Source organism: Piliocolobus tephrosceles, chromosome 2 (assembly GCF_002776525.5).
Source record: "Piliocolobus tephrosceles isolate RC106 chromosome 2, ASM277652v3, whole genome shotgun sequence".
Lineage (NCBI taxonomy): Eukaryota > Metazoa > Chordata > Mammalia > Primates > Cercopithecidae > Piliocolobus > Piliocolobus tephrosceles.
Genome location: NC_045435.1, coordinates 87845187 through 87867364, shown reverse-complemented (window position 1 = coordinate 87867364; position 22178 = coordinate 87845187). Strand labels below are relative to the sequence as shown.

General features: G+C 50.6%; 1 protein-coding gene across 1 annotated transcript in view; it reads right to left on the bottom strand.

The window, feature by feature from the left end:
* Nucleotides 1-13053: 13053 nt before the first annotated feature.
* The window catches only part of CDHR4 (cadherin related family member 4), a 13698-nt gene continuing 4573 nt past the window's right edge, over nucleotides 13054-22178 (bottom strand). Inside the window, 21 exon segments of the mRNA XM_031935089.1 lie at nucleotides 13054-13109; nucleotides 13665-13692; nucleotides 13926-14013; nucleotides 14112-14168; nucleotides 14677-14819; nucleotides 15063-15285; nucleotides 15372-15520; nucleotides 15795-15934; nucleotides 16015-16218; nucleotides 16512-16605; nucleotides 16859-17012; nucleotides 17108-17261; nucleotides 17264-17290; nucleotides 17520-17656; nucleotides 17836-17939; nucleotides 18819-18929; nucleotides 20645-20730; nucleotides 20797-20974; nucleotides 21065-21245; nucleotides 21331-21340; nucleotides 21600-21654. Coding sequence (XP_031790949.1) covers nucleotides 13054-13109; nucleotides 13665-13692; nucleotides 13926-14013; nucleotides 14112-14168; nucleotides 14677-14819; nucleotides 15063-15285; nucleotides 15372-15520; nucleotides 15795-15934; nucleotides 16015-16218; nucleotides 16512-16605; nucleotides 16859-17012; nucleotides 17108-17261; nucleotides 17264-17290; nucleotides 17520-17656; nucleotides 17836-17939; nucleotides 18819-18929; nucleotides 20645-20730; nucleotides 20797-20974; nucleotides 21065-21245; nucleotides 21331-21340; nucleotides 21600-21654 — 2379 coding nt within the window.

The following is a 22178-nucleotide window of genomic DNA, read 5'->3' as shown; positions in this document are numbered from 1 at the left end:
AAAAAAAAAAAAAAAAAAAAAAAAAAAAAACAATGATAAAGCATAAAGGTCAAAGATCAGAGATCAGCTGGCCATTTCTGGTGTGCAGGGGATTTTCTTTAACAGTGAAATGACTTTTTTTTTAAGACAGGGTCTCTCGGCTGGGCATGGTGGCTCACGTCTGTAATCCCAGGACTTTGGAAGGCCAAGGCGGGTGGATCACGAGGTCAGGAGATCAAGACCATCCCGGCCAACATGGTGATACCCCATCTGTACTAAAAATACAAAAATTAGCCGAGCGTGGTGGTACATGCCCGTAAATCCCAGCTACTCGGGAGGCTGAGGCAGGAGAATCGCTTGAACCCAGGAGGCGGAGGCTGCAGTGAGCCGAGATTGCGCCACTGCACTCCAGCCTGAGCAACAAGAGTGAGATTCTGCCTCAAAAAAAAAAAAAAAGACAGGGTCTCGGCAAGGTGTGGTGGCTCATGCCTGTAATCCCGGCACTTTGGGAGGCCAAGGCAGGTAGATGGCTTGAGGTCAGGAGGTCAAGACTAGCCTGATCAACATGGTGAAACCTCATCTCTACTAAAAATACAAAAAATTCGCTGGGCATGGTGATAGGTGCCTGTAATCCCAGCTGCTCAGGAGGCTGAGGCCGGAAAATCACTCGAACCTGGGAGGCAGAGGGTGTAGTGAGGAGAGATCACGCCTCTGCTCTCCAGCCTAGGTGACAAAGTGAGACTTCGTTTCAAGAAAAAAAAAGATAGGGTCCTACTCCATCACCCAGGCTGGAGCGCAATGGCCCAACCATAGCTCACTGCAGCTTCAAACTCCCAGACTCAAGCGATCCTCTCATCTTAAGACTCCTCAGTAGCTGGGGTTACAGCCACGCACCACCATGCCCGGCTAATTTTTTTATTTTTTGTATCGATGGGGTCTCGCTATGTTTCCAGAGCTGGTCTCAAACCCCTGGGCTCAAGTGATCCTACTGCCTCAGCCTCCCAAAGTGCAAGGATTACAGGGATGAGCCACCATGTCCAGCCAATACGTTTTTAATTAACAGCTTTATTATTATTCACACAACATACAATTCACCCATTAAGGTGTACAATTCAATGATTTTAAGTATAAAATATTCAGAGATAGGAGCAACCATCACTGCAATTTTAGAATGTTTTAATCATCTCAAAAAGAAATCCCATACCCTTAAGCTATCATTTTCTCTATCCCCCACAACCACCTCCAAGCCCTAAGCAATCACTAATCTACTGTTTCTATAGAATCGCCTATTCTGGATATTTCACATAAATGAAATCATATAAATGTGAACTTCTGTATCTGACTTCTTTCATTTAACATGCTTTCAAGATTCATCCATGTTGCAACATGTATCAGCACTTTGCTCCTTTTTATTGCAGAATAATGTTCCCTTGTATGTATACACCACATTTTATCTGCCAGTTGATGGACACTTGGGTTGCTTCTCCTCTTGGTTATTACGAATAACGCTGCCATAAACATTCATGTACAAGTTTTTGTGTGAACATTTGTTTTCACTTCTCTTGGGTAGATAGCCAGGAGGGAGATTGCTGGGTCATATGGTAACTCTATGTTTAACCACATAAAGACTGTTTTCCCAAGTGGCCCACTTGACATTCCCACCAACAGTGTATGAGGTCTCTGATTTCTCCATATTTCCATCAACATATGACATCATCTGATTTTTTTATTACAGAGTAAGTTGTTTAATAATTGTTCATTCAATCACAATACACCCAAATTTTTCTTTTCTTTTTAGAGACAGGGTCTTGTTCTGTCATCCAGGCAGAAATGCAGTGGCACAATGATGGCTCACTGCAGCTTCAACCCCCAGGCTCAAGCAATTCTCCCACCTCCGCCTCCCATGTAGCCGGGAATACAGGGGCATGTCACCATGCTCGTTTAATTTTACTTTTTTTTTTTTTTTTTTTTTTTGTGGAGACAGGGTCTCACTATGTTGCCCAGGCTGGTCTCAAACTCCTGGGCTCAAGCAATTTGCCTGCTTCAACTTCAAAAGTTCCGGAATTACGGGCATGAGCCATGGCACCTGGCCTACACCTAGATTTTTATGTATTTATAAGGTGCTCTTATTCATTAACATCGAATTTTAGACTTGAAAAGAGTCCAGTCCTAGACCTGCTCCCCTACCCTGCCCTCCTTTTACATAATGAGACAGGAATAAATAAGCTAAACCCACAAATAAAATTTTACAAAAGAGATCAGCAGATTTTCTAGGCATTCAACAAAACAATGTCCCTAACAGAGATCCAGCACTGAAGTGAACACGTGTTCCCATGAAAGCTCATTTGTTATATCTTCTAAATAAATGCAACTTCAAACCACAGTAGCACACCTGAGAGCATTTATCATCTTTCATACACACACACACACACACACACACACAGTCTTAGGCTTTCCTACCCAGAATCTATTGCTTAAATTCTGCTATAGTAGGAGAAATGAAAACCTATATTTAAAAATCAGTGCAAAAGCACAGATCCACAGCCACAAAGACACAAAATGCCAGACTGCTTCCTTGTTCCAAGTCAGAAATAGAGTGTACTGTGCAGTCGTTCCCCAGCTCTGCCCATCACTGTTCCTTATAGTGTCCGGGCTGCACCAGGAGGAGGTCAGGCAGCAAACACTGCCACTTACAGCAGCCCAAGGAGGCAGTGAGATCAAGACCCAACAAAGAAAAGGGCCCAAGAATGTTTGCATCCAGTGCCATATTCATAGAAATGTTTTCCTAGAAAACTGGCATTTTAACAAGGAAGGGCTCTTTTTAGGCCTTAGTTCTGTCCTTTGAGCAAGTTCTGTCTCTGTTCTGTAGCACTAAGGGACAGGCCTGCCTCTATAAAGCATACTTCAAGGCAAGGCAGGGTGGAGGTAGAAATTCACAGCCACCAAATCCCCATTTCTACTTGCCCACTCCCTTCTATTTCCCTGTTTAGTTACAAAAGGTGTTTCCAACTCAGACAAATCTAGTACATATTTATAAATATTTGGTCCTCATCTACAGGTGCAAAAAGACACAAGAAATGTAAAACACAGTCCCTGTCAGAAAAGGATTAGGCTCTACCAGAGGAAACAATATATATATATATATATATATATATATATATATTTTTTTTTTTTTTTTTTTTTAGACGGAGTTTCCCTCTTGTTGCCCAGGCTGGAGTGCAATGGCACAATCTCGGCTCACTGCAAACTACGCCTCCCGGGTTCAAGTGATTCTACTGCTTCAATCTCCCAAGTAGCTGGGATTACAGGCGCCCACCACCACACCCGGCTAAATTTTTGTATTTTCAGTAGAGACAGGGTTTCACCACGTTGGCCAGGCTGATCTCGAACTCCTGGCCTCAGGTAATCCACCCGCCTCCGTCTTGGCTTCCCAAAGTGCTGGGATTACAGGCATGAACCACTGTGCTGGTCTAAAAAATTATTCTTAAAAGAGCAAATACTATTTTGATGTTTGTTTCAGGGCAATAATGCCACTGCAGTTCGAAGAGTATGGAATATATCCCTAGGAGCTGAAATGTTTTGGGGACATTTCATAAAGAGGTAGGTAGAAATGGAGCTGGACTATGGACAAGAGAGAAGCTGAAGGAAAAGGTCATCTCCACAGGCCATAGGTCACTGGATTCAGCCATGAGAGGATTTGTGTAAAGAAAGAGTACGTATGGAATGTTTAGCAAACCATTTGGTTAGTGGGGATTAGGATAAACCCTGAGGAGGTAGGCTGGAGCCAGCTGGACTATATCGCCTTAAATGCCACATTAGGACATCAGATCTCATCCCAGAAGCCTGTAGTAGTTCCTGATTTCAGTGCAGGATCTCCACAGTCTGTGCAGTGTGAAAAAGTCCTGAAATTGGCCAAGCAAGGTGACTCACATCTGTAATCCAGCATTTTGGGAGGCCGAGGTGGGAGGATCACTCCAACCAAGGAGCTAGAGGCCAGCCTGGGCAATAAACAAGACTCCATGTCCATTACAAAAAAAAAAAATTAAAATTAAGAATTAGCTGAGCACAGTAGTGCCCACCTGTAGTTCTAGCTACTCTGGAGGCTGAGGCAGGAGAATCACCTGAGCCCAGGAGTTCGAGGCTGCAGTGAGCTATGATCGCGCCACTGCACTCCAGCTGGGCAACAGAGTAAGACCTGTCTCAAAAAAAAAAATTAAGTAAATAGCCGGGCGCGGTGGCTCAAGCCTGTAATCCCAGCACTTTGGGAGGCTGAGACGGGCGGATCACGAGGTCAGGAGATCGAGACCATCCTGGCTAACATGGTGAAACCCCGTCTCTACTAAAAATACAAAAACTAGCCGGGCGAGGTGGCGGGCGCCTGTAGTCCCAGCTACTCCGGAGGCTGAGGCAGGAGAATGGCATAAACCCGGGAGGCAGAGCTTGCAGTGAGCTGAGATCCGGCCACTGCACTCCAGTCCGGGCGACAGAGCGAGACTCCGCCTCAAAAAAAAAAATTAAGTAAATAAAAGTACTAAAGTTTACAGATAAATTATGCAAAGATAAAGAACAGTGGATGGAAAGTCTACTTTTTTTTTTTTTTTTTTGAGACGGAGTCTAGCTCGTCGCCCAGGCTGGAGTGCAGTGGCACAATCTTGGCTCACTGTAACCTCCACCTCCCAAGCTCAAGAGATTCTCCTGCCTCAGCCTCCCGAGTAGCTGGGATTACAGGCACGTGCCACCAGGCCCGGCTAATCTTTGTATTTTTAGTAGAGACAATGCTTCACCATGTTGGTCAGGTTGGTCTCGAACTCCTGACCTTGTGATCCACTCACCTCGGCCTCCCACAGTGCTGGGATTACAGGCGTGAGCCACCGCGCCTGGCCTGAAGGGTCTACTATTGTAACAGTAGTCTGACACATTTGCACTTAAAAATGCCCATCACAAACCAGGCACAGTGGCTCATGCTTGTACTTTAGGTACCCGAGGCAGGAGGATAGTTTGCACCCAGGAATTTGAGACTAGCCTGAGCAACATAGTGAGACCCCCATCTCTACAAAAAATTAACACAAAGAAAATTAGCCAGGCATGGTGGCACACATGTGTAGTCTTAGCTACTTGGGAAGCTGAGGCAAGAGAATCACTTGAGCCCAGGAGTTGGAGGCTGCAGTGAGCTACAACTGGGCAACTACACTCAAGCCTAGGAGTTTTTTAAGAGACTGTCTCTTAAAAAAGGCCAGGCGTGGTGGCTCACACCTGTAATCCCAGCACTTTGGGAGGCTAAGGTGGGTGGATCACCTGAGGTCAGGAGTTTGAGACCAGCCTGGCCAACACAGCAAAACCCCAGCTCTACCAAAAAAAAATACAAAAATTAGCCAGGCATGCTGGTGCACGCCTGTAGTCCCAGCTACTCAGGAGGCTGAGGCAGGAGAATCGCTTGAACCCAGGAAGCAGAAGTTGCAGTGAGGCAAGATCATGCCACTGCATTCCAGCCTGGGCGACAGAGTGAGACTCTGTCTCAAAAAAAAAAAAAAAAGGCCAGGCGTGGTGGCTCATGCCTGTAATCCCAGCACTTTGGGAGGCCAAGACAGGAGGATCACTTGAGACTAGGAGTTCAAGCCCAGTCTGGGCAACTGAGACCCCGTCTCTACTTAAAATGCAAATGACAGCCAGTGCGGTGGCTCACCCCTGTAATCCCAGGCCAAGGTTGAGGTAGATGAATCACACGTCAGGAGTTCAAGACCAGCCTGGCCAACATGGTGAAACCCCATCTCAGGAAAAAAAAAAAGCAGGGGCTTGGGACAATTTTGAAAAGCTCCTAATATTTTAGTATCCCCCTCCTTTCTTTTCAAGAACTGCCCAAGGAACTGGTCTTACCAAGATTAAAACACACTAAAGATTTAAAAAATGGCCCCGAAGGACAATGAAATAAATAAAGACTACTCAACTTCTCCCTTGCCTCACAAGTGTAGTATAAACTCAGTTGAACAGCAACAAGCAGCCAGCCTCCTCTGGGTTCAGCACCTGCTTTCCTAAAGGATCTCCTGACCAAGGAGGTAGTTTCTTTCAAAAGTATTTTTTTTAATTTTTATTTATTTATTATTTTTTTCCTGAGACTAAGTCTCACTCTGTTGCCCAGGCTGGAGTGCAGTGACGTGATCTCGCCTCACTGTAACCTTCACTTTCCGGGTTCAGGCGATTCTACTGCCTCAGCCTCCAAAGAGCTGGGACTACAGGCATGCACCACCACGCCCAGCTAATTTTTGTATTTTTAGTAGAGACGGGATTTCACCATTTTGGCCAGGCTAGTCTCGAACTCCTGACCTCAGGTGATCTGCCCGCCTCAGCCTCCCAAAGTGCTGGGATTATAGACATGAGCCACCACATCTAGCCTCTTTCAAAATCATACATTCAGAGGTGACAAGACCTGATAGAAGTGTACAAAGGAGGCTCGGTGCGTGGCCAGGCACAGTGGCTCACGCCTATAAGTAATACCAGCAATTTGGGAGGCCGAGGCGGGCGGATCACGAGGTCAGGAGTTCAAGACCAGTCTGGACAACATAGTGAAACCCTATCTCTACTAAAAATACAAAAATTAGCTGGGCGTGGTGGCATGTGCCTGTAATCCCAGCTACTTGGGAGGCTGAGGCAGGAGAACTGCTTGAACCAGGGAGTCAGAGGTTGCAGTGAGCCGAGATCGCACCACTGTATCCAGTCTGGCAAAGGAGCGAGACTCCGTGTCAAAAAAAAAAAAAGAAAAAAAAAAAGTGCACAAAGTATTGTCGCTTGACTTCTTAGTCACCTCATGCAGGCCTGTTGTATGACCACATACAAGAAGACTGTGCAAAGAACCAGAGGCCACAGGTCAAGAGAAATGTGTTTTGTAACAATCAGAACTCTTCCTAGACCAGCACACTCTGCTGAGGATCTCCAACCTGCCCACATTCACAGGAAAGGGGCCTGAAGGTCTGTTTTCACTGAGCAAGATAATTTTACTAATGTTAAAAGTTAATTTGCACCGGGCGCAGTAGCTCACACTTGTAATCCCAGCACTTTGGGAGGCCGAGGCTCACGAGGTCAGGAGTTTGAGACCAGCCTGGCCAACATGGCGAAACCCCGTCTCTGTTAAAAATACAAATATTAGCCGGGCATTGGTGGCGCACGCCTGTGGTCCTAGCTACTCAGGACACTGAGGCAGGATAATCGCTTGAACCCGGGAGGCGGAGGTTGTGGTGAGCCGAGACTACGCCACTGCACTCCGGCCTGGGCAACAGAGTGAGAGGCTGTCGCAAAAAAAAAAAAAAAAAAAAAAAAAAAAAGTTAATTTGCCAGTTAGATACCATCCACAACAAAAACAAGTTTCATTTATTTTTCCGATTCTAAGACACTCCTACATTTCCTTTGTCTCCTATGGCGAGTATCTCTTTAGGAGAAAAAAAATCAATCAAGTTATCACCATAATATTCACTTTCTCCTAAAGCAAAAAGAGGAAGACATTACCACTCACCAAAAAGTGGTGGTGAAGAACCAAAGAAATTATGTTCCAAAATAGAACTCAGCCATTACGGACATTTAACCAGGCTCTTTGGTAGGAAACAAACGGTGAGCTTCTAGGTGCACGTGAGGTTCCGAACGGGTCTCGGGAAGCAGCAGCCCGGCAGAGGGTCCCCCGTGCCAGAATCACAGGGCCATGACACCGGCCTGCCTGGCTCTCGGGGGCTTTGGCTTGATTCGTCTAGTCTTAGCATCCAGCGTCCTGAAAATCACCCGCAGGAGCGCTATCTAAGAAAGAGGTAAGTCTATTTCTCAGCCAGGAGCAACACAACTCCCAGGAGAGCATCAGGGTGGCATCGGACACACTTCAGCACTCCGGATCAGCAGAGTCCAGAGCTTCGGTCAGAGAAGCTGGTTTCCCGCTACTAGCCGGCCAGACCTCAGGCACTGGCGCTCTCCGACCTCCACACCGGCTGTTCCCCGGCTTCGGTGCCAGCATCTAGGAGGCTCGGCGGGCGGCCGGTCAGGACGCTCGAGCGATGTTCCAGTGATGCTCCACCGGAGCCCCGACCCCACGCGCGCCCACTCCAACGCCGCGCCCGCCACCGCCCTCCCCGCGGGCGTCAGGCCGGTCTATCGGCCCGGCTCCTGTCACTCACCCGCCCGGCCCGGGTACCGGGCGCCCACGGCTCCCTACGGGAGCTGGGCCCCCCGGGCCTCCAGGTTTCGGCCCGCCCCCTGGCAGGCAGCACAGGTGGCTGAGCCCCGCTACAGCGGCCTCTCACCGGCCGCTTGGTCCAGCTCCCGGCGCTGCCCACTTGGTACGGATCAACAACAAGATGGCGGCTAGCCGAGGGGGCGGGGGCCGGGCGTCATAGTAACCAGGACTGCAAAGAACCCGCCCCCGAGGGGGTGCCATCCCCAATCAACAGTCTTTTTGCTCGTCGCCAGGGGCAGTGCTTCCCGCTGACAGGTCAGCTCACCTGTCAGTCAGAGTCTGCCTCTCAGGGCCTGTGCCGAAAGCGTGGGGGCACGTGACTGTGACGGCATGGGTTTGCGCATGCGCTTCGTTCTCGCTGTGGCTGGCGGAGCTTTTGCTGGCGACTCTGAGGCCAGAGCGCCCTTGGCGTCTCTGCGTGTCTGGCCCCGGTGCGGTACCGGCGGCGTCTTCTCATACGTTTGCGCACACACAGGGACTCTCAGCGGTGTGCTATTCGTTTTTTTGTCACCCACTCTGGGAGAAGGGGGGTGCAGCCCCCAGTTCACTCTGGAGAGGAAACTGAGGCTCAGGGGAGGCCGAGCCAAGGTCACACCACCTCTAGAAATGGAGGTGCTGGGTCTCGCACCTCCTCCTACTGGTTTCAGAGTGTGAGGAGCCTCTATCCCGGCTTCCTTAGTAGCCTCGAGGTACAGCAGTCTGTGCTGCCACAGCAGCCTCTGGCTCATTGCCCATGCTTTCCTGCCTGAGGTTTAGAGCCTAGCACAAGTCCTGACACACAGCAGGCACTCCCTTTTCTCAGTCCTAGAGCATCTTGTCTTGAGATCCTATGACAGCATCTTTTGCCCTGGACTGTCATGACCGGCCTACCAGGCATAGTAATGGTCCCAGGAAGATGGTCACACCTTGCTCCCCATACAGAACACCTAACTCCGGGCTTGGCTTTAGGCTTAGAACACCAGATGAAGTTACGTGGCCTGGGCCCACACCCAAATGCCCCAACTAGCTAACTCTTTTGAGCCTTAGCCTTTCTTTAGCTTTGGTTGCCCCATCTGTAGAATGAAAATAAAAGTGGAGCTTCTCAGAGAAAGATTTAATGAACCCTTAGAGCAGGGGAAGAACTCAGGAAAAATCGGCCTAAAACCACTTCCTGGAACAACCTGCTTCCAGAAGTTGCTGTTGCTGAGGCATGCCTTAAAACACTAACTTTGGTGGAAGCCCCATGAAGGGTTTTTGTTTTATTTTGTTCCCACAGAAGGCACTCAGCTTCTTCCTGGCCCTGGGATATCATAACTGGTTCAGAAAGGGAGGCCCTCCTAGCCAGGTGCGGTGGCTCATGCCTGCAATCCAGCATTTTGGGAGGCCAAAGCGGGCGGATCACTTGAGGTCTGGGGTTCCAGTCCAGCCTGGCCAAAATGGTGAAACCCCGTCCCTGCTAAAAATACAAAAATTAGCCAGAGGTCATGGCAGGTACCTGTAATCCCAGCTACTCAGGAGGCTGAGGCAGGAGAATCACTTGAACCTCGGAGGCAGAGGTTCGGTGAGCTGAGATCATGCCACCACACTCTAGCCTGGGTGACAGAGCAAAATTCTGTCTCAAAAGAAAAAGAAAGAAAGTAAGGTTCTCCAGTGCCCTGAGGGGGTTCAGGCCCACAGACTCAACAGAGGAGGAAAGACTGTGATAACTTGGATTTACCACAGTAAGGTCCTCTTGGAGAGCTGGCAGAAGCCTGAGACCTGATGTCAGGCTGGGCATGGAGAGTGGGCCAACATTGCACCCAGCAAGACCTGCCCACCAGCAGATTGTTGCAGGCCACCTGGCTACATGCAATAGCTCAGGTCAGCACAGGAAGAGGTGAGAGCAGAGGAACCAGAAGAAACATCAGGAAGAAAAGTCAACAACCCTCAAAAGGGGGATTCTGCTAATCCTCCAGGACCAGCCATGCCACAGGATTCTCAAGTCTGCATCACCCCTCACCCCAGTGCAAAAGCTCCAAATCCTTCCCAAGAAAACCTCCACATACAGTTGGCAAATTGCCCTGAAGTTTGATGGGGCCCTCAGAAAGCAAAAAGCAACAGTGGTATAACTACCATGGATAACAGTTTGGAGGTTCCTCAGAAAACTATAAATACAGTTACCACATGATTCAACAATCCCATTGCTGGGTATGTACCCAAAGGAAAGGAAATCAGTATATTAAAAAGATATCTGCACTTCTGTGTTTGCTGCAGCGCCATTCACAATAGCCAAGATTTGGAAGCAACCTAAGTGTCCATCAACAGATGAATGAATAAAGAAAATATGGCCGGGCGCGGTGGCTAAAGCCTGTAATCCCAGCACTTTGGGAGGCCGAGACGGGCGGACCACGAGGTCAAGAGATCGAGACCATCCTGGCTAACACAGTGAAACCCCGTCTCTACTAAAAAAAAATACAAAAAACTAGCCGGGCGTGGTGACGGGCGCCTGTAGTCCCAGCTACTCAGGAGGCTGAGGCAGGAGAATAATGGGAACCTGGGAGGCGGAGCTTGCAGTGAGCTGAGATCCGGCCACTGCACTCCAGCCTGGGCGACAGAGCGAGACTCTGTCTCAAAAAAAAAAAAAAAAAAGAAAATATGGTACATATGGGCCAGGCGTGGTAGTTCACGCCTGTAATCCCAGCACTTTGGGAGGCTGAGGCAGGCGGATCACGAGGTCAGGAGATGGAGACCATCCTAGCTAACACGGTGAAACCCCATCTCTACTAAAAATACAAAAAATTAGCTGGGCTTGGTGGTGAGCACCTGTAGTTCCAGCTACTCAGGAGGCTGAGGCAGGAGAATGGTGTGAACCCAGGAGGCGGAGCTTGCAGTGAGACGAAATCGCGCCACTGCACTCCAGTCTGGGCAACAAAGTGAGACTCCATCTCAAAAAAATAATAATAAAATATGGTACATATGCAGAATGGAGTATTATTCAACCACAGAAAAGGATGAAATTGACTGGTGTGGTGGCTCACGCCTGTAATCCCAGAACTCTGGGAGGCCGAGGCAGGAGGATCACCTGAGGTCAGGAGTTCAAGACCAACCTGGCCAACATGGTAAAACTTCATCTCTACTAAAAGTAAAAAATAAAAAGCCGGGTGTGGTGGCGTGCACCTGGGGTCCCAGCTACTCAGGAGACTGAGGCATGAGAATTGCTTGAACATGAGAGGTGGAGGTTGCAGTGAGCCAAGATCCTGCCACTGTACTCCAGCCTGGGTGACAAAGTAAGACTCTGTCTCAAAAAAAAAGGAAAAAGATTTAAACAAAACAATTTAATTCATGGAGATAGTGAGTAAAAGGATAGTTACCAGAGTCTGGAAGGGGTGGGGAGGTGGGATGGTTAATGGACACCAGAAAAAAAAGAAAAATGAATGAGACCTAGTGTTTTGATAGCACAACAGAGTGACTATAGTCAATAATAACTTAATTGTACATTTTAAAATAACTAAAATAGTATAATTGGATTATTTGTAACACAAAGGATAAATACTTCCAGGGATGGATACCACATTTTCGATGAAGTGATTATTAAGCATTACATGCCTTATCAAAACATCTCATGTACCTCCAAATTTATACACCTATGTACCCACAAAAATTAAAAATTACGAAAAAAATTAAAAAGAGGAACATCTCAACAACGACAAAAAAAGCAACAGTGAGCCAGACACCTGTAATCCCAGCACTTTGGGAGGCTGAAGCAGGAGGATCACTTGGACCCAGGAATTCAAGAACAGCCTGGTCAACATAGAAAGACCCCATCTCTACAAAAAAATTAAAAATTAGCCAGGCATGGTGGTCCATGCCTGTAGTCCCACCTACTGGGAATGTGAGTGGGAGAATCCATTGAACCTGGGAGGTCAAGGCTACAGTGAGCCAAGATCACACAGTTGCCCTCCAGCCTGGGCAACAAAGCCAGACCCTATCTCCCCTCTCTCTCTCTGTCTGTCTCACACACACACACACACACACACACACACACACACACGCAACATTGTTCTCTATCTTTTGGATAGGAAAAGGAAGTAGGTGGCCCTGAGTAGACATGCTGATTGGAGGCCCCTCAGTCACTGACAAGGATGATAGCCTATTATCTCTATACAGCATCAGTCACACTGTCAGTCCAAGCATCATACAATACCTTCTTAAAAGAAAAATAAATCCAGGTGCAGTGCTGCGCCCATAGTCCCAGCTACTCAGGAGGCTGAGATGAGAAGCTCTCTTGAAGCCAGGAGTTAGAGGCTATAGTGCGCTATAACACCTGTGAATAGCCTCTGCACTCCAACCTGGGCACCATAGTGAGATCCTGTCTTAAAAAAAAAAAAAAAAAAAAACCTGAAAGAGAAAAGGAAAACCTTACTGCTTCCTAGTGTCTGCTCACAAGGTAGGGAGTTCTTCAAGTGAGAACAAGGTGGCACAGATTTCAGATTTCAGAGCTTCTCCCACGTGTTGGCTACAAGGCTAGAACTTTTCTATTTGTAATTTTGTTTATTATGAATCAGCTTGAAAACACAGCCCATGATGGTATGAAAAAGAAATTTCCCGAGACGGTCGGATCACGAGGTCAGGAGTTCAAGACCATCCTGGCTAACACAGTGAAACCGTCTCTACTAAAAAATACAAAAAGCTAGCCGGGCGAGGTGGCTGGCGCCTGTAGTCCCAGCTACTCAGTAGGCTGAGGCAGGACAATGGCGTAAACCCGGGAGGCGGAGCTTGCAGTGAGCTGAAATCCGGCCACTGCACTCCAGCCTGGGCGACAGAGCGAGACTCCGTCTCAAAAAAAAAAAAAAAAAGAAAAAGAAAAGAAAAAGAAATTCCACACATGGTAAAGCAGCTACTTGGCCTCAGAGCCAGCACCAGGCTCCTGTGCGTGTGTTAAACAGGTAGTCTCTTCCTGTACCTAAAACCTGTAGGAGAGAGAAGAGAGCGGGGAATGCTGCTGGCCCCAGGAGAACTGCCTCCCTCTCCTCTTACCTAAGGGTAGGAGATCATTCCTTCAGCACCCTCACTGTGACACCCCACCTTCGCTGGAATCTAACCTGTCCCCTCCCTCCCTTCTCAGCAAATTCTCTGAACTCTGTCTCAAATGCACAGGAAGCCTCCTTGATTCTCCAACACTGGACACCAGCTTCCCTAAGGCCAATGCCAGATTACTCTCCCATAATTCACTGGTGACACTGGACTATCTGGGGGCCTCTCCCCTTACCATCATCCCTCCTCCTGTTGTAGGCAGAGACCAGACCAGATATGAGGCATCTCCTGACCCCCTAGATATTTGACAAAGGACGGATGAAGGGTGAGTGGGGGTGAGAGCAGACCCCATTCAGGAAAAAAGCAGATAGATGGTGGGTTCCTGGGAGTAGGAGGAGATATTGAGATGAGGTAAAGAGAGGAGGAGATACTCAGATTGGGTGACGGCCCAGGCAGAGAATAGTTTAGGAAGAGGGGGACTCACGGGAGTCCTGTGCTCTGCCATCAAAATGCTGCTGAGGGGGAAAATAAAGGTGCAATGAATTGAACCCTGCCCGTAGGGGAGCAGGTGAAGACCTGCTCCTAGGGGGCCAGAAGCCCACCTGCCTCCTCCATCCTTATGGTGCTAGTGTGGGCACTTCCACAGGGATAGACATTCATGGGAAAAGGGGCAAGCTTGGTGGGGGCAGGGGAGTACTCTGGAGCAGCCTTGATGCCCACTACTTGAAATGGTGAGCTGACATACCAGACTCATGATGCTACTGGGTGCCTGGGACATCTCCATCATCGGTGCCTCCATGAAACCCTCGATGTATCCCTCAGTTCCCTGGATGCTGGGGCAAAGTAGAAGCAAGAGTACAGGGCAAAGCTCTGGGCCCCAACCTGAGTTTAAGAGATGGGCTCCCAGGCAAAGTATGCAAAGGAGACTGACCTGTTTAGCAGCAAAGCCTGGGCTGGTTTGCTGGGTGCCTGCAGCAGCTGGGCCAACCTAAAATGCCAGGAGGAGTAACCAAGCAGTGAAGGCAGTAGGCCTACTGGCTCCAGGAACTAGTACCATTCACCTGTCCCTTTTTATTGGGAATAATCAGTGTCTGTATGCAGTGCCCACATCGTTACATCCCCTTTCCCTGGGCTCAGTCCTATGTCCACAAGGAACTTCAGAGTCTACAGGAGCAGGAAAGCTTTCCAGTGGAGGGCAGAAGTCAGGAATAGGGGTAAATGCCCAATGCATGACAGACTCACAGTTTCAAGCCCTGAGCTTATCAACCCTCCCCCCATTTCAAGACTGGATTCTGCCGGTGATGGAAGTTGCTTCCTCCCAGTGTCTCTCTGACCCTAATTTAAAGACTTCTGGAGGGAGAGCAGCCCTCCTCAATATCAGTTTGTCACCCACCCACTTGGGCATTGTCGTCTAATCTTGAATGAAACCACCCATCACAACTGGGGTCCATAGGTGGGTGGGGGGCAGGTAGGGAGCACAAGGATAGGATCCCTACCCCTGGAGGAGCCTGCCAAGAAGCCAGCCTCAGGCCAAGAGGAGAAGAGTACCAGTTGCTGTCAACACCACCACAAACCAGGGCTGTGGTTGCCTGAAAGCCTCTGTGTCTGTCATGAGCATGAGTGTCATCATTGAGGGCACCTGAAAAGGAGGCCACAGCCTTACCACTGCCTTGCCAAAATGCCCTGACCATCCAGCCTTCCAACCCCTCCCTGGGCTAGGCCACCCCACACCCGTGATTTGCTCTTCAATACCTCTGGGCTTTCTGCACTCAGCACTTCCCTCTGAACTGCCTTCCCCATAGTTCCACCCGAAAAACTGGGTCTCCTCACTTTCCAAGGTCCACCCTTCCCACCCCACTGAGGGCCCAAGGAGCCTCCTCACTGTGGTTCTGTGGGTGCTGGTGGCCACTGTGCTGGCCCTCTGGTGAACTAGATGCACAATAATGGTGGCTGTGGTGCTGAGGTCGGGGGTGGAGCGGCCTGCATCGGCCACACAGATCAGTAGCTCATAGGTACAGGGCTGCTGTGGCCAGAAGGGCCCCAACACAAGGTCACTGTGCACCAGGATGGCCTCTTGCAGGATGAATCAGTTCTGGCTATTCCCTGAAATCAGAGTGACGGGAGGAAGAGACCATTGCTGGCCTTGGCCTGCCCCTCACTCACAACCTGGTGGTGCCCATGTCCCCTTCCTCCCACGATGCTACAGGAATAGGTCAGGTGCTGTGGCTCCTAAGGGATCTGGCATGACACCTTGGTCACCTCCACACTACGGCCCAGAGGAGCATAGATGGTGAGTTCCTGAAATGGGGGCTCACATTCGGGGGCATGGTCATTCACATCCTGCAGAAAGGAACCAGGTTAGGAGTGGGTAGAACCCACCCCCCAAACCTCCGAGTCAGCCCCTAAACTTCTTCTCACCACAGCCGGAGCCTAGGCATTAAGGGATCAAAGCATCACACAACGGGCTCCAGAGCTTTCCACAATTAGGCCCCACTCCTCTCCAGCCAACTCGTGGAAGAAACCGAGGCACAGAGTGGAAAAACAGAACACCACAGGGCGATCTGAACTCCTATCTTTCCAAGTATTTATTTCCAAAGCCTTAGGACACAGTTACCTCAACCTTGATGGTAATGGTACAGGAGCCTGAGCGGTGATGGTTGGGGTTCTGTTCTTGGCCATGGTCAATCAGCAGGACAGTGAGCCTGTACAGCCTCTGCTGCTCATAGTCCAAAGGTCCCAGGAGGTAAACTTCCCCTAGAGGGGGAGATCACAGCCTCAGCCTGCAGAGCCAACTCTGGCTCGCCGTTTCCATCCAAGCCCTGGGGTGGATGTACCACTGAGATTGTCCACAGCAAAGGTGGTAGGACCACCAGAGGTGTAGTACTCAGTGTTGTCATGAGGATAATCCATATCCATGCCCACCACAGAACCCAGCAGAGTGTGGGGCACTGTATCCTCCTGAACCTGGAATGTGCGAGGGGCACAGGCTGGGGAGAACTCGTTGATGGGTGTCACCATCACCAGTACCGGCACCTCAGCTGGAGGTCATTTGGCAGTCAAGGAGCTGGCCTGGGGTGCCTATCCCTGAACTGGGGGTCTGAGGAGGGAGACATGGCCCTGCCCTGGGGGGTCTAAAGAGTGAGAGGGTCTAAAGGGAGGGCAGAAGCCTTCCCCTGCTGGGGGTCTAAGAGATATATCCTCAGGGTCTGAAATGGAGACAACCCTGCCCTACTGGATTCTAAAGGAGGAGAGATGACCCTGTCCTGAGCATGGGAAGCAGGAGGACAGAACAGCCTTGTCCTGGGTGTCCAGGCCGGGTGTGGTTACTCACTGGTCATCTGGGGCTGGCCACCATCGAGCACCAGGATGGAGGCTGCATGCTGGAAGCAGGTTCCAGGAGTGTCACAGTCCAGTGTGGCATTCACCTAGCCAAAGGGGCTAGAAAGTGAGGTCCAGTCAGGGCCTGAGAGAGCCCTGAGCCACACGGGGCTGCTGTAGGCCAGGGCATCCACAAATATCCTGCCCGGATCCTGTTTTCCAGACTGCAACACAGGTTGGCTCAACAGCCATCCCTCCCACCCCCACTCCCATGGTCTCAGCTCTCAGAGACCCTTGGCCCACCCACCCCTTCCCACTGCAAGCACCCTGCAAGTGGGTCTAGGAGCTGGGGCTGGGCACCTCAAGGACTCTGTCATAAAGACAGAGGCTGGCAGGGTTGGAAGAGCTGCAGAACCACAGCTTGTAGTCCAGGGTGGCGTCAACAGAGTCCAGATCTTCACAGGTGAGAGTATTCAGCACGGCGCCCACAGGTGCAGTCTCGGGGATTTGGGATCTGAGAGTATGCCGTGGCAGCAAGGCGGGAGTCTGGCAGCACCCTGAGTCATGGCTCTGGCCCCAGCAGCCCAGGTAAGGTTCCTGTGTACTCACACCAGAAGCACTGGGAGGCAGCGTGGAGGTCAGAGGTTGACCAGCCGCACATTCATGGTGAGATTGAGCTTGGCGCTGGCCCACAGCTGGTGCCACTCAAAGGCCTTCACCTGCAGCCTGGAAACCGAAGTGCCTGGGGTGTGAGCTAACTCCAGGGCATCGTGGTCCAGACCACACTGTCTGCTGCATGGGGTGAGAGGGTCAGGGAACACAGAGATCAGCCCCGCTCCCAGCTCAGTCCCACTCCCACCAGCCCACCAGATCATAGGCAAAGGAGGCCGCTGAGCCTGGCCCTCCTGCTGCCTTCTCCAAGACCAAGCCCCCAAACAGGAAGGTGAAAAGGTACTATGAGTCACCTCTGGACCAGCCACAGAGGCATCCCAGTACCCGCCCCTCCCTCAACACCTCTCACCATGACCGATGGAGAAGAGTGGGCTGGGCACCGGAGACAGGATTTCATAGCGCAGGTCGACACCCCAGGCCCGGACCTGAACCACCTCACTACCAGGGGCCAGGTTCTCAGGGATGGTGATATTCTGAGCCTACTCACTGGACCAAAAGGGGGGCACTCGTTCCTGCCCATTCCTACTCACCCTGTGGGTCCACAGCTTCCTTCCCTGGGCCCCCCTCCTGTCGGGGCTGGGACTCAGCTCCAGCAGCCTTACCCTACCTGATTCCATGGGGCTAGGCCCTTCCTCCCTCACTCTTCCAGGGTAGGGGAGCCTTACAGGAAGGAAACCTAACTGGAGGGAACAGGCAAAACCTTCACCATCACCATCCCTTGGCAGCTTTGCCTTTTTCCAAAGGACACTGAGATCTGCAGCTGGAAGACGTGTGGTGCACCCAGAACAGAAAAGGAGCCAGAGTGTGTGTGTGTCCACCTCTTTGTCTATGCCCAGTCCTCCCCTTAAATAGGCAACCTCACTTAGGATCTGCGAAAGAAGCCTCAACTTCCACTCTTCCCCATGATCCCTATGACCTGTCACTCTGCTGACAAGTATTCCTTTGAGCCCCATATCTTTGGGCCATAAATTATTCCGTTAGGATGCAAACAGCCCAAGAGTGATATCTGAATCATTGACAATGTGAATTATCATCTTAGAGTTGCTGAAAGCCACCTCCAGACTGCACTGACCACTTTACTCAGAACTTTTTTTTTTTTTTTGCCCAGGTTGGAGCGCAGTGGTAATGATCTCGGCTCACTGCAACCTCCATCCCCTGGGTTCAAGCAATTCTCCTGCCTCAGCTTCCTGAGTAGCTAGGATTACAAGCATGTGCCACCACATTCGGCTAATTTTTGTATTTTTAGTAGAGACGGGGTTTCTCCATGTTGGCCAGGCTGGTCTTGAACCCCTGAACTCAGGTGACAACACCCACCTCAGCCTCCCAAAGTGCTAGGATTACATGGGTGAGCTACCATGCCTGGCCATTACCCAAGACTTTCTTTTACTGTGTGATTGCCCTAAACACATTTCTTTCTATTAAGGGCTTGTGAATTCCCAGAGAGAGGGATTCCTCTTCTTTCTAGAACTCCAGAGCCCAGCACAGAACCAAGCTAAAGTGGGAGGACAACCAGCATAGAGCAGCAGGTCCAGGTCTGAGAAAGTCAGTGTTAGTCGAGGAGGCCAAGGAGGCCAAGAATAAACAAATTTCTAAAAGGTAGGAGCTCTACCCAATCCATGGACACCCCCAGATTCCAGGTCATGCTCACCTTTCGAGCCTGGCCTAGGAGGCCCTGGGATGGTGCCTGCAGCCAACCTTGCTCATTGATGGAAAAAGGTCCAGGGAAGTGTGGCAGGTCCTGGGCACTGATAATGCTCAACTGACAGAACAGAGATGCTGGCAACCCCATTCAACCCCAAGTGCCCTGAGCACCCCCGTCAACAACCCAGCAGCAACCCTCCAGCAACCCAGCAGGCACCTGCCTACACCCAACTTCTTTTCTTTTCTTTTTTTTTTTTTGAGACAGAGTATCGCTCTGTCGCCCAGGCTGGAGTGCAGTGGTGCAATCTCAGCTCACTGCAAGCTCTGCCTCCCGGGTTCCCGCCATTCTCCTGCCTCAGCCTCCCGAGTAGCTGGGACTACAGGCGCCCGCCACCTCGCCCGGCTAGTTTTTTGTAGTTTTTAGTAGAGACGGGGTTTCACCATGTTACCCAGGATGGTTTCGATCTCCTGACCTCGTGATCCGCCCGTCTCGGCCTCCCAAAGTGCTGGGATTACAGGCTTGAGCCACCACGCCCGGCCCCAACTTCTTTTCTTTTCCTTCCTTCCCTCCTTCTTTCCTTCCTTCTTTCCTTCCTTCCTTCCTTCTTTCCTTCTTTTCTTTCTTTCCCTCTCTCTTTCCTTCTCTCTCTGCTTCCTTCTTTCCTTCCTTCTTTTTTTTGAGACAGAATCTCACTCTGTCACCCAAGCTGGAGTGCAGTGGTGCGATCTCAGCTCACTGCAACCTCCACTTCCTGGGTTCAAGCGATTCTCCTGCCTCAATCTCCTGAATAGCTGGGATTACACACCTGTGCCAGCACACCCAGCTAATTTCTTTCCTTCCTTCCTTCCTGCCTGCCTGCCTGCCTCCACCTCCTGGGTTCAAGTGATTCTTCAGTCTCAGCCTCCTGAATAGCTGAGATTACAGGTGCCCACCACCATGCCTGGCTAATTTTGGTATTTTTAGTAGAGATAGGGTTTCACCATGTTGGCCAGGCTGGTCACAAACTCCTGACCTCCAGTGATCCACCCGCCTCAGCCTCCCAAAATGCTGGGATTATAGGTGTGAGCCACTGCGCCCAGCTTCACACCCAATTTTCTCATGCTTCACCACTGACCCTTATCCTAGCCTGGGCTCCAGCCCAGGTCCTGGTCACAATCCTCTTCCTTCCAGCCCAAGCCCTGGCCACAATCCTCAATCCTTTTTGCTTTTAAGCGAGTTACTGTTTTTAAATACTTTCTTTCTTTTTTTTTTTTTTTTTTGAGACAGAGTCTTGTTCTGTCAGCCAGGCTGGAGCAGTGGCACAATCTTGGCTCAGTGCAACCTCCACCTCCCGGGTTCAAGCGATTCTCCTGCCTCAGCTTCCCAAGTAGCTGGGATTACAGGCACACGCCACCACACCCAGCTAATTTTTGTATTTTTAGTAGAGACAGAGTCTCCATGATGGCCAGGCTGGTCTCGAACTCCTGAGCCCACCTGCCTCAGCCTCCCAAAGTGCTGGGATTATAGGTGTGAGCCACTGTGCCTGGCCATTACCTACATTTTTTTTTTTTTTATTACAGAACTGATACAGAATTGTCATAGAGAACTGAGAACACATAGTAGATCTTGAAAGAACTCAGCCCCTGAGATGTCCCTGTGGGAACAGCCATGGTCACTGGGGAGTGAGCAGCCCTCAGCAGCTCTCTCCAAAAACATGCATCATGTAGAGGCTCATCTGTGCCTCTGCTGCAAGGTTCCTCTGCAGGCTGTGCCTGGCCAGGCAGGGGTTAATTTATTCTCTCCATTCCCACTGCCCCCATCCTGTCACCCACCGTCCCACATTCTGGGCTCACCTGGGCTCTGTGGAGTTCTAAGCCTGGGAGGAGCAGAGTGTACAGCCAAGCCCCAGGTGTCACTGTCTCTGGCACCTGAATCATTACTGCAGTTGGTCAGAGTGGAGGTCAGGGAAGATCTGTTCAGGCCATGCCTGCCCACCCCTGCTGACTGCCCCTGGCCTCACCTGGGCTGGCAAATTGACCAGCACACTGGATATGGCTAAGGTCCCGCTGCACATCCACAGAGAGTGATCCCTCCATCACATGGTTGCCACATGTGAACTTCAGCTGCAGCTTGTAGTGGTTCACCATCAGGGCATCCAACCGAGCAGAGCTGCTCAAGGTCAACTGGGGTAGGTGAGCAGTGCCATGTGGGGCTTGGAAATTTTAGGTCTGCCTTTGTGCCCCCACAGTCCCCAGTTGTACACATGGCCTTACCTTGCCCACATAGGTCCCTTGCCACCTGGCCAAGCTGGGTGGGTTGAAGAAGGTGGTGGGTGGCTGGACATTGAGCAACTCCAGGGTGGGTGTGGGCGTGTAGGAGGAGCAGTTAAAGGAGAAAATCTGAAGGATTGTGCCAGGGCCCTGGTTCTCAGAGACATTTATAAACCAGGGCAGGCTGTAGAGGTCCGTGAAGAGCAGAGAATTCAGGTTGGAGGCCCCCAGGCTGATGGAACCCCCCGGGCTGATGGAACCACATATACTAGCATAGTCCTGTCCTTTTGCTACAGGGCCTGACCATGCCATGGGGCCAAGCGGCTAAGGCCTTTCCTTATATCCAGCATCCAACATTTCACAGATGGGGAGTGAGAACTTGGTTGAGGAAGCAGCCAAGATAAAGGGTGAGGGCCAGGGGTTCAGATACTTACACTTTCCTACCTCTCCCCCAATCCCTGTCCTCCATGGTAGCTTATCTGGGAAGGGTCAGGACTCCGAGGGAAAACTAGGGTTCCCCCACCCACCACCTCCTCACCAGAGACCACCAGAGCAAAGAGGAACACGAGGAGCCTGAGCAGCACCAGGATGACCTGAAGACACAGACAGCAAAGGAGGCTTCAGAAAGCTAGGCTGTCTGTCTGACTCACCCTGTTGCTAGGTCAGTTGCTCAAACACAGCTGGGCAGGTGGGACTCCTGGGCCTCCCAGATTCTATCCCCGCCCATCCCTGGTGACTGAGTTCTAGACCTCTGGCAGGCTTCCAGAGGCTCAGAATATCCCATTTTCCATTGCCCCCATTCATTACAACTCTAAGGGCATGGAAGGAGAGGAGGATTAAGGTTCAGATGAGGAAACTGGTAATGCAATCCTTGGAGACAGAGGAAGCACAGCACCCAGGAAAATTGGGCCCAGGACCTGCTACCCCACAGAGTCTCAACTCCAGCTGGATCCCCTCCATTAGAACATTATCTGCCTATAAAAAATGAGCCCAAGGCCGGGCGCGGTGGCTCAAGCCTGTAATCCCAGCACTTTGGGAGGCCGAGACGGGCGGATCACGAGGTCAGGAGATCGACACCATCCTGGCTAACACGGTGAAACCCCGTCTCTACTAAAAA